Genomic DNA, 11,726 nt, shown 5'->3' on the forward strand with positions numbered 1-11,726 from the left:
ATTGAAGAAGCAATACTTCCAAACACATTTTATGAGGCAAACATAACCCTTATACCAAAACCAGGCAAGGATGGCACAAAAAAAGAAAACTACAGACCAATATCTCTAATGAATACAGATGCTAAAATACTAAACAAAATACTAGCAAATCGAATACAACAACATATTAAAAAAATAATACATCATGATCAAGTGGGATTCATCCCAGAATCTCAAGGATGGTTCAACATACGTAAAACGGTTAACGTAATACACCATATCAACAAAACAAAGAACAAGAACCACATGATATTATCAATAGATGCAGAAAAAGCTTTTGATAAAATACAACACAATTTTATGTTTAAGACTCTCAACAAAATGGGTATAGAAGGAAAATATCTCAACATGATAAAGGCCATATATGATAAACCATCAGCTAACATCATACTAAATGGCACAAAACTGAAGGCTTTCCCCCTTAAATCAGGAACAAGACAGGGTTGTCCACTCTCTCCACTCTTATTTAATGTGGTACTAGAGGTTCTTGCCACAGCAATCAGACAAGACAAAGAAATAAAAGGCATCCATATCGGAAAAGAAGAAGTAAAGGTATCACTTTTTGCAGATGATATGATCCTATACATCGAAAACCCCAAAGAATCCACAAAAAGACTTCTAGAAAAAATAAGCCAATACAGTAAGGTCACAGGATACAAAATTAACATACAGAAGTCAATAGCCTTTCTATATGCCAACAATGAAACATTTGAGAATGAACTCAAAAGAATAATCCCCTTCACGATTGCAACAAAAAAAATAAATACCTAGGAATAAACATAACAAAGAACGTAAAGGACTTATACAATGAAAACTATAAACCATTGTTAAGGGAAATCGAAAAAGACATTATGAGATGGAAGAATATTCCTTGTTCTTGGTTAGGTAGAATAAATATAATCAAGATGGCCATATTACCCAAAGCTATATACAAATTTAATGCAATTCCCATCAAAATTCCAATGACATTTTTTAAAGAAATGGAGCAAAAAATAATCAGATTTATATGGAACTATAAAAAGCCCCGAATAGCCAAAGCAATCCTAAAGAAAAGGAATGAAGCTGGGGGCATTACAATACCTGACTTCAAACTCTATTATAGGGCCACGACAATCAAAACAGCATGGTATTGGCAGAAAAATAGACACTCAGACCAATGGAACAGAATAGAAAGTCCAGAAATAAAACCACATATATATAGTCAAATAATTTTTGATAAAGGGGCCAACAACACTCAATGGAGAAAAGAAAGCCTCTTCAACAAATGGTGCTGGGAAAACTGGAAAGCCACATGCAAAAGAATGAAGCTGGACTACAGTTTGTCCCCCTGTACTAAAATTAACTCAAAATGGATCAAAGATCTAAACATAAGACCTGAAACAATAAAGTACATAGAAGAAGACATAGGTACCAAACTCATGGACCTGGGCTTTAAAGAGCATTTTATGAATTTGACACCACAGGCAAGAGAAGTGAAAGCAAAAATTAATGAATGGGACTACATCAGACTAAGAAGTTTTTGTTCAGCAAGAGAAATTGATAACAAGATAAACAGACAGCCAACTAATTGGGAAATGATATTTTTAAACACCTGCTCAGATAAGGGCCTAATAGCCAAAATATACAAAGAACTCATAAAACTCAATGACAAACAAACAAACAATCCAATAAAAAAATGGGAAGAGGATATGAACAGACACTTCTCCCAGGAAGAAATACAAATGGCCAACAGATATATGAAAAGATGCTCATCTTCTTTAGTTATTAGAGAAATGCAAATCAAAACTGCAATGAGATATCACCTCACACCTGTTAGACTAGCTATTATCAACAAGACAGGTAATAGCAAATGTTGGAGAGGTTGTGGAGAAAAAGGAACCCTCATCCACTGTTGGTGGGAATGTAAAGTAGTACAACCATTATGGAAGAAAGTATGGTGGTTCCTCAAAAAACTGAAAATAGAACTACCTTATGACCCAGCAATCCCTCTACTGGGTATATACCCCAAAAACTCAAAAACATTGACTTGTAAAGACACATGCAGCCCCATGTTCATTGCAGCATTATTCACAGTGGCCAGGACATGGAAACAACCAAAAAGCCCATCAATAGATGACTGGATAAAGAAGATGTGGCACATATACACTATGGAATACTACTCAGCCATAAGAAATGATGACATCGGATCATTTATAGCAAAATGGTGGGATCTTGACAACATTATACGGAGTGAAATAAGTAAATCAGAAAAAACCAGGAACTGCATTTTTCCATACGTAGATGGGACATAAAACTGAGACCAAGAGACATTGACAAGAGTGTGGTGGTTACGGGGGGAGGGGGGAGAGGGAGAGGGAAGGGGGAGGGGGAGGGGCACAAAGAGAACTAGATAGAAGGTGACAGAGGACAATCTGACTTTGGGTGATGGGTATGCAACATAATTGAACTTTAAGATAACCTGGACATATTACCTTTGAATATATGTATCTTGATTTACTGATGTCACCCCATTAAAAATAAATAAATAAATAAATAAATAAATAAAATAACACAGCTGGTTGGTTGGAACCAGTTGGGGACTCAAGTCTTGTGACTCTCCCTGTTGGTTCCCTAACAACTGCCTGTCCCCTGGCCTTTTATCTTTGCTGACAGAGTCTGGCTCCTACAATGGAGGCCTGGTCACTCCTTTCCCAGCTTCCTTTGCAGTGAGGGCACCAGCTGGTTGTCTAACTCTGACAATGAGATCTGAGGGGAAATCTGCTGAGAGCTTCTGGGAAAAACTTCCCCCTTAATATTAAAAGAGAGATGCAGGAGAAGCTTTGTGGTAATTGCAAAAGTGTGAGACAGCTTTGTGAAAATTTATCCTTTACTGCTTTTTCTCCCTCTTCTATCTCTTCCTAGGTTGCCATCCCCCTAAGGTTGTATTGCCATGAAGTCAAACATTGTTCTATTGCTAAACTGACCAAACAAGAACAAATTATCAAAACCCTGCAACAGGCCTGACCTGTGGTGGCACAGTGGATAAAAGCGTCGACCTGGAAATGCTGAGGTCGCCGGTTCGAAACCCTGGGCTTGCCTGGTCAAGGCACATATGGGAGTTGATGCTTCCAGCTCCTCCCCCCTTCTCTCTCTCTCTCTCTCTCTCTCTGTCTCTCCCTCTCCTCTCTAAAATGAATAAATTAAAAAACAAAAACAAACAAAAAAAAACCCCTGCAACACCTTGGCAATATGTTAGTGAAGTCAAAGACAAAGAATTTATCTAAAATTCACTGACTTGCCCTGGCCCATTGGTTCTGGGGATAGATCATCAGCCCAGCATATGGATGTCCTGGGTACACAGGAAAAGCAACTATCTGCTTCTCCACTCCTCCCTCTCATCTTTCTCTCCCCTTTCCCCTCCTGCAGCCAGTGGCTCAATTGGTTCGAGCATTGACCTCAGGTGCTGAGAATGGCTTGGTTGATTCGAGCATCAGCCTCAGATGGGGTTGCTCAGTGGATCCTGGTCAGGGCACATGAGGGAGTCTGTCTCACTCTCTTCCCTCCTCTTTCTTAGAAGTAATAATACTAATAATTCACTGACTTAATGCTCTTCTGGTTCATAGTTTTCTTTTTAAATAAAATTTAACAGGTGTAGTAATCACATAAATAGCAAGATAATACTGCAGGTTCAAATGAGATACTTCCTTCTCTCACATACTTACCTATTCCTTTCACCAAATTACAGTTAGGAAGTTCTACTGGTTCTACTTCTCGAAAAGCATTCATTCGTGTTCTAGGGGAGAAAAAAGGAATGAAATGCACGTGAAAGCATTCAGAAATTATAATTATGTTGCAAAAGTAAGTAGCCAGCAAAGTTTTCCATAACTGTACTTTGCCTGAGTCGCAACCCTAGGGTTTGTTGTCCTTGAACCTGGGCTGTTCTACCAGGCAAGGCCAGAGCAAGACACATGGGCTTCTACGCACATTTAGTTATTAATTAGGTAGAGGTGGATAGAGACACAAAGAAGATACATAATGTCCTCTCCAGGGCTCTGTGCACTTTGGCAGGAACAGGAACTATTTCATCAGCTGCATACAGAGTCCTGTGTGGACATTTGGATTAAATAGCAACATGGTTCCAATTTATCCCATTGATGTTTTAGGACCGCTGACAGATGGGCCTCTGGCCCATGTGCCCAGTCCGACTCCAAAGCCTGCACTGGGCATCTGCTTCCAGGTGTGTTACTTGAAAAATGGTAGGTGTGCTTAAAAGGATTTACAACTTCAGAAAATCATACCCAAGGCCAGAATATAAAACAGCATTTCACACAAACACGCAAACAAGCAACTTATTAAATCTGAATGCATGAGCATCGTGGGGAACATTGGAGTGAAGGACAAAGGAAAACAGAGCAGGTGTGAGAAGGACGTAGCAGCAGGCTGCCTGAGCAGGGCAAAGCTATGGAGGCATTTGAAAGAAATGGAGCACAGCGTGAGCACAGTCAAGAGGTTTATACAATAAACTTTTTGGGGGACAACTAACGATACATTCTATTATCACAGCCATAGTGAGCAGCAACAATCATCTAAGAATCCCTTGAAAACTTATTTGGCTAAAGTTAGGCCATAAAATTAACTTATCTTACTGATAATTTAGTCTCACAGAAGGCGGAGGATGGGCTAGAGATCAATGGACACTTTGGATAAAATTCTTACCAACCTGGTACAAAATGATAGGAATTTGGGGGCAATTGGTCTTTCATTATTCATTCGGGGAAAAAATGTAGCATGTTCCTATTACCATGCCACTGGCTATCGATTCCACCTTCTAAGAAGGTCTGATCTAAAAAGGTAGGAGTGGGGTCCGGGCCTTGGCTTTATTGAAGCACCATAGTTCATCCTGAGGCCCAACCAGGAGAAAGAACCGCCGGTCTGACTGCCAGAGAGCCAGAGGTGAGGAAGACCTCGCCTCCAAGGAGCTGGGGACTCCCCAGATGCCAGGAATGAACTCAGAAGACAGACTTCAAAGGAAAGTTGGGATCTGCCCCACGACCTGAGAAACTAAGAAAGGTATTTCAAACACTGGAAAGTTGACATACAATCACAAAAATTTACAATGAGAAATAAAAAGGGAAAGTGATGGAACAGTGGCTTGAAAGATTTCAGACTGAGACCCAGCTTACAAAAAGCATTTTACAGAGTTGAAACACACAGCACACACACGCACCACACACATTTGAAATAAGGTGCACAAAAATATTCTCATCCTACTACATGTAATAGGTACATGCTTAACTTTTCTAATTAATTCTATTTCACTTATTTTAAAATGCTGGTCATGATCTGCTACGTGGATGTTGTGACCTACCATTTTGAAAAACACTGGACTAGAGAAAGCTCAGTGAATATTCATGAAGCACACAAGAAACTTAAAGAAGTGGTACAAGACGTTAAGGGCGATGGCATAACCAGGACAGTGCAAGGTGTGGCATGGAAGAAGAGGTTCAACGATGTGGAATTGATGAATGGGCCAAGGCTTGTGAAAAATGCCAAATATAGCCAAATTAGCTTTTCTCAGAGTCAAAACCACATGGGTAGGCATACTGCCTGGCGCTCAAGGGTCATTAAATGTGATGGGTTTGGAGAGGGCATAGAAAAAAACCTGAAAATCAGAACCCTAATTCTGGCTTCTCTGTCACAGAAGACAATCTCTACCCTGGAAAACATAGAATGACGACCAGTTAAAGGAGTCCAGGGAAGATAAGGAGGCATTAATTCAGCTCTAAGTTGCTTTGAGTTCAAATCTGTGGTCAGAACAAGTCATATCTCAACGGGGTAATCATTGCTACTATACTTCAGGTACTGCATAGATTCTCATTGAATCCACAAACACCTCCCTGAAGTATTATTCCTCCTATTTCACAGATGACTAAGATTGAGTGGCCTTTCAAGGCTCAAAGTTAGGAAGTGGTTGAGCTGCAATCGGAACTCAAGGATGAATGCAAAGCTCTACCCAAGCAAAATGTACAGATAGCACCGCTCAAAAGCTGCAGGAAGCACCAGAGCGCAATTCTGCCTGTGTTATTATAATCCTTCTCATATTTTTCTTATTCTCAATAATTAAGAAATATCTTATTAAGGGCTTGATTAAGTCCAAATGCTCCAGGTCTAAGGAATAAAGTACAATATCTGAGATGTGTCCCTGATTCATAAGCTTCTGAACTCTAGCTGGAAATCACATACTTCCTGCTGTGAATTATTCTTTGCAAATAGGTGTTTGCTTGTTACAAAAGAAGGTGAGGATCTTCAACTATGTATTAAGAAATCCATCCTGGAACTTTCCTTGGGGCCAGACTCAGCATCATCAGTCTATTTTCTGACACAGCACATCCTCATTCATTCAGTATTCCCTGTTGGGGTCTATGATGTGTCAACCCCGTGCTCAGGGCTCTCACACAACCTTCCTTAATTTCTTTTGTCACTTTTTTTTTCCTTCTTTTCTGAAGCTGGAAACGGGGAGAGACAGTCAGACAGACTCCCGCATGCGCCCGACCGGGATCCACCCCGCACGCCCACCAGGGGCAACACTCTGCCCACCAGGGGGCGGTGCTCTGCCCCTCCGGGGGGTCGCTCTTGCCGTGACCAGAGCCACTCTAGCGCCTGGGGCAGAGGCCAAGGAGCCATCCCCAGCGCCCGGGCCATTTTTACTCCAATGGAGCCTTGGCTGCGGGAGGGGAAGAGAGAGACAGAGAGGAAAGAGGGGGTGGGGGTGGAGAAGCAAATGGGCGCTTCTCCCATGTGCCCTGGCCAGGAATCGAACCTGGGTCCCCCGCACGCCAGGCCGATGCTCTACCGCTCTTTTGTCACTTTTGAGGCAAGAATTAACATTTTAGCTGGTTTACAGGTCAGTAACTGAGGGACAGAGAAGACAAGTAGTTTGCCTGTGGTCACTTATTTAAAAGGGTAGAATTGAGATCTGAAATTAGATGTCATGGTACCAAAGACCCTGGCTTCTATTGTTTTCATACTTCTTTGCATTTGCTCATGCTTTTCCCTCCATCTAGGACATCCTTTACCTCCTAATCTACTGGGAAGACTCCCACTAGTTACTGCCCTTCGGTAACTCCTCCTCGTCTTCTGAGGTAGGATTAATAACCCCTTTATTTAGCCTCATGAACCTTCACATATACATCAATCAAGTCTCATATCATATTGTTTTATAGTTATCACTTTTGGGTCCTGTTCCTCCCAGTAAACTCTGAGATCCATGAGTGAATCCTGCATCCTGTTCATCCCCGTGACTTCCAGCATAAACACAGTGCTCACACAGAGAAGGCTGCTGAATTGTTTCACAGGATCAGCAGACGAGTGTGTCACATGGAGGAGATGGTGATGGTTGCATTAATAATGTAAAGACTGGGCCCTGGCCGGTTGGCTCAGTGGTAGAGTGTCGGCCTGGCGTGCAGGAGTCCAGGGTTCGACTCCCAGCCAGGGCACACAGGAGAGGCGCCCATCTGCTTCTCCACCCCTCCCCCTCTCCTTCCTTTCTGTCTCTCTCTTCCCCTCCCGCAGCCGAGGCTCCATTGGAGTAAGGTTGGCCCTGGCGCTGAGGATGGCTCTGTGGCCTCTGCCTCAGGTGCTAGAATGGCTCTGGTTGCAACAGAGCAATGCCCCAGATGGGCAGAGCGTTGCCCCCTGATGAGCATGCCGGGTGGATCCCAGTTGGGCGCATGTGGGAGTCTGTGTGACTGCCTCCCCATTTCCAACTTCAGAAAAATACAAAAAAAGAAGGATAAAAAAATAATAATGTAAAGACTGGAGGGTTATTTGTCCTTAGCTTGGGGTCTCAGTGAGGTAGTACCACAAAATATATTCAAGTATCACTCATTAGGTGGATCATTCATCAGTGGATTTTTGAGATAGCAGATGGCAATAATAAAAGCTAACAATTACAGAGCACCTTTCACGTGCCAGGTTTTATTATATATTCTACTATGATGTGTATTATCATCCCATAATTTTTAGGTGGAGAAGAGACTCAAAATGATAAAATGACTTGAAAGTTGTAGAAATGAGATGCAACCCAGGTCGGCTGGTGAATCCACCTCTGCCCTCCTCCCACTAGAGTGTGTCACTTGGAGTGGGCATGGAGGTGGCAGAAACACAACCAGGGGTCTAAGGTTGGTGTTGCAGCCTCCTTCTAATAAAGGGAAACTCGGTGCATTCGCCCGGTATGATGGGGAAGTTGCCACACGGACACGGGGCCGTGTCACTGCACACTTGAGGACCGAGGCTTGAGACTTACGTTCCAAAAAACAAACTTGGGGAAATATTAATGTTGAATAAAATAAGCTAAGACCTCATATTGAGAGAGAAACTTTTTAGGGTGGGAGTGGCAAAGCTATACTTTTACACAAAAACATACACAAGATGCCTACATTCTCCTTTCATAGAGTAAATTAAGGAAGGTAATCCAGACAGATAGACCCTCACTCTTTCCTGGCAGCTCTGTAATTCTCTGTAAGACATCGCCATGACAGACAGCTAGGAGACTGTGGGTAGAACAAACCCAGGTGCGCTGGCAAATGGAGAATCCAGAGGAGAAAGCTTAGAGCGGGTGTTCGATGGCTCTATCTCGTCTCACTCTTTTCCATCCAGGGTGATATCACAATGCACACATGTGTTACACTGGAGCATAGATATTCTGCTTTGGTAGCAAATAGAATCATGATTAATAAAAATCCAGAAACTAATTTTCACATGATTTAAAACCCCAAATAATTATTTCAAATAATTATTTTTTTTACTTTTTTCTAACAGTTTATGGTTCTAAAAATAACCAGCAATTTAAAGGGGGGGGGGATCAATAGTTGTTTGGTTTTTTTAAAACAACCTCTATTGAATGTAAGTTTGTAATTAGTCCATAGGGTTATATAATTTATTTTTAATTCCAAGTGTTCAATTTGATTTTTAGTAATGTTTTACTTCAAAGTAAACAACAGTAGACTATTGACTAAATCGTAGGGATTAGATAACTTCTAGACTTTGAACTCTTGTAAAAAGTTACCACAGAACTACTGATACATTCTCAAAAACGATGCCCCCCCACCCCCGCCAGTATCTAACAATTTGTAAAATACTTTGAGGAGGGCAAGGCATATCACCAGGTAGTCAGTTATGTCCCAGGCAGAGCCAGTAGCTTCCTGTATGAGTGTGTATTACCCGCTCAGGTTTACTGAAGCAGCACGTGTTAGAGATGTAGAGCGATTTGACCAAGATCCCGCATTGACAGGGACCACGGGGGTGGGGGGCAGGGGAACGGAGGGTTGGGGCAGGGGAGAACCCAGGTATCAAATGCCAATTCTAGCCCCTCGCTTCCCTGTCCCCTCCCCCAGTCCCCACTGGAGTGCACATCAGCTTCCACCTGCTGTGCCCCAGCTCCACTCATCTCTCTGCGGCCTCAAATTGAGAATTTCCCAGGCAGGCGGGTTTCGCTCCATGGCCAGGAAGCCACGGTGGGGGCTCCTTTCCCTAATCCACACAATGTCAGGTTGACCCCAGTCTGGTCATGTTTTGAAGAGAGGTTGAGAAGTAAATTTGTAGCCAAGGCAACTTCATGAAAAATTAACTTGTCACTTCGCCACTCACGCCACTCACAACTGCCCCCTCACCCCATCTCTCAGACCGCAAGCAAGGGGATGTTTTCAAGTGGCACAAGAAAACTGGACGATCATTTACGCAAACCCTGCGCGCTGGGCACCCCACACTTCCCTGCAGACTCTGTGCTGAGAGCCGGGACCCCCTGTCGGGGGCGGGGTGTCCTGGGCTGGCGGAGGGCGGGTGCTGCTCTCCCACAGCTGGACTTACTCGTAGGAAGCCTGGTGATCCTTGAAGGCTGTCAGTGTCAGCCCCAAGAGGGTGAGCAGCATCTTCATCATGGCTGGGGACAGAGGGACGGCGGACGCGGATGCACCGACGGCGACGGCGAGGAGGACGGGACTCGCTGCAGCCGGAGCCACTCTCGCGCCGCCGGGGGGTAGGCGCTCCGGGTCCCGCCCGCCGAGGGATGGGCCCGCCCGGCCTCGCCCACCTGGCCGCCGCCCTCCTCGCGGGCCGGGCGCACGGACGGCGCCGGGTCAGGGCCAGCAGCTGTCTGAGGCCGGGGGCTGCCTGCTCTGCTCCCTGAGACTTTACACAGAGGAAACCGCGACAGCTGCCTAAACCGGGAAAGAAGAGGAGAACAACGTGTCGGGGCCGGTGGAGAGCCTGGGGAAAGCAGGGCCCAGCTTCGAGGAGCGCTCACTTTGTGCCAACAAGGTCCCAATCCTTGTGGCTCAGGGGAGTCCAGTCGCTTAATCCCCGTGACTCGGCCAGAAAAGGCACGGATGCCAGGGAGAGCTGTGATTTAAACCTGAAGATCTAACTTTATTCTCACTAGCATGCCACTGTCTGTCACCTTCAAATATCTGGGTAAGCATCTCATTGTCTCAGCACCACGCCTGACCCTACAACTATTCAGGACATCATTCATTCATTCTCACACTCGCTGACATTGAGTACCTGCTGAGTGCCAGGAACCAGTGAACTATATATATTACTACTGCACATACCGTGCTGTGGATAGTGCACACCTCCCATGATGTGTAAAGCAAGGAGAGGTATGAGGTACTTAAAGGAAGCATCACTGATAAGGGGACTTAGAGCGAAGCCAGACAGGAACTGCCTCTGCACACCGGTCCCTCTTGTCACCGGGAATCACTAGCTGCCTGCCCCTCCCATTGCCAAGGTCACTTTCCTTCTTAAGGATTTTGGGCCCAGTTACACCTTCTCTCTCCGATAGCATCCATCTCTTCCTCTTTTGGAGGCTTTTTGCACTGACTTTTTTTGTTTAAAACACGTTTTCCCCCCATAACCTCTTTATTGCTAAATTTCAATAAGACCAAATCCCACATGCTCCTCTAGGCATCAGTTTAGAATTTATTTCAGCTAATCTTTCTTTTTTTTTTTTTTTTTTTTTTTTGTATTCTTCCGAAGCTAGAAACGGGGAGAGACAGTCAGACAGACTCCCGCATGCGCCCAACCGGGATCCACCCGGCACGCCCACCAGGGGGCAACGCTCTGCCCACCAGGGGGCGATGCTCTGCCCCTCCGGGGCGTCGTTCTGCCGCTACCAGAGCCACACTAGCGCCTGGGGCAGAGGCCAAGGAGCCATCCCCAGCGCTAGGGCCATCTTTGCTCCAATGGAGCTTCGGCTGCGGGAGGGGAAGAGAGAGACAGAGAGGAAGGAGAAGGAGAGGGGTGGAGAAGCAGATGGGCGCTTCTCCTGTGTGCCCTGGCCGGGAATCGAACCCGGGACTTCCACACGCCAAGCCAATGCTCTACCACTGAGCCAACCGGCCAGGGCTGAGCTAATCTTTCTTGACCCTTAAATCTTAAATCCCCTTCTCAAATATCCATTGTATCATGATTCTTTATAATGCTTATCACTTTATTATTACTTTTCTGTTTGTCTCATTAGACTATTACCCTATTTAGCAATGCCTTGCTTATTGTTAGAGCCCTATACCTGGTATAGCACCTAACACAGGGTAGGTGCTCAATATATATTTTGAAAAAATAAGTGAATACAGATTTGAAACCATTACAAGAACCCTTGTTGTATTCTGGAATATTTCAATATGCCATATTATACTGACTTTAAAATACAA

General features: G+C 44.3%; 1 protein-coding gene across 1 annotated transcript in view; it reads right to left on the reverse strand.

Moving 5' to 3' along the window:
* Positions 1 to 10,047, reverse strand: part of PON1 (paraoxonase 1) — a 32,574-nt gene extending 22,527 nt beyond the window's left edge. Inside the window, exons 1-2 of the mRNA XM_066239756.1 lie at positions 9,886 to 10,047; positions 3,741 to 3,811 (exon numbers count right to left, since the gene is read on the reverse strand). Of these exons, the coding sequence (XP_066095853.1) occupies positions 3,741 to 3,811; positions 9,886 to 9,956 (142 nt within the window). The 5' untranslated portion in view covers positions 9,957 to 10,047. The remainder of the gene's footprint in view (positions 1 to 3,740; positions 3,812 to 9,885) is intronic.
* Positions 10,048 to 11,726: the final 1,679 nt, after the last annotated feature.

The sequence above is a fragment of the Saccopteryx bilineata genome, chromosome 7 (genome assembly GCF_036850765.1).
Source record: "Saccopteryx bilineata isolate mSacBil1 chromosome 7, mSacBil1_pri_phased_curated, whole genome shotgun sequence".
Lineage (NCBI taxonomy): Eukaryota > Metazoa > Chordata > Mammalia > Chiroptera > Emballonuridae > Saccopteryx > Saccopteryx bilineata.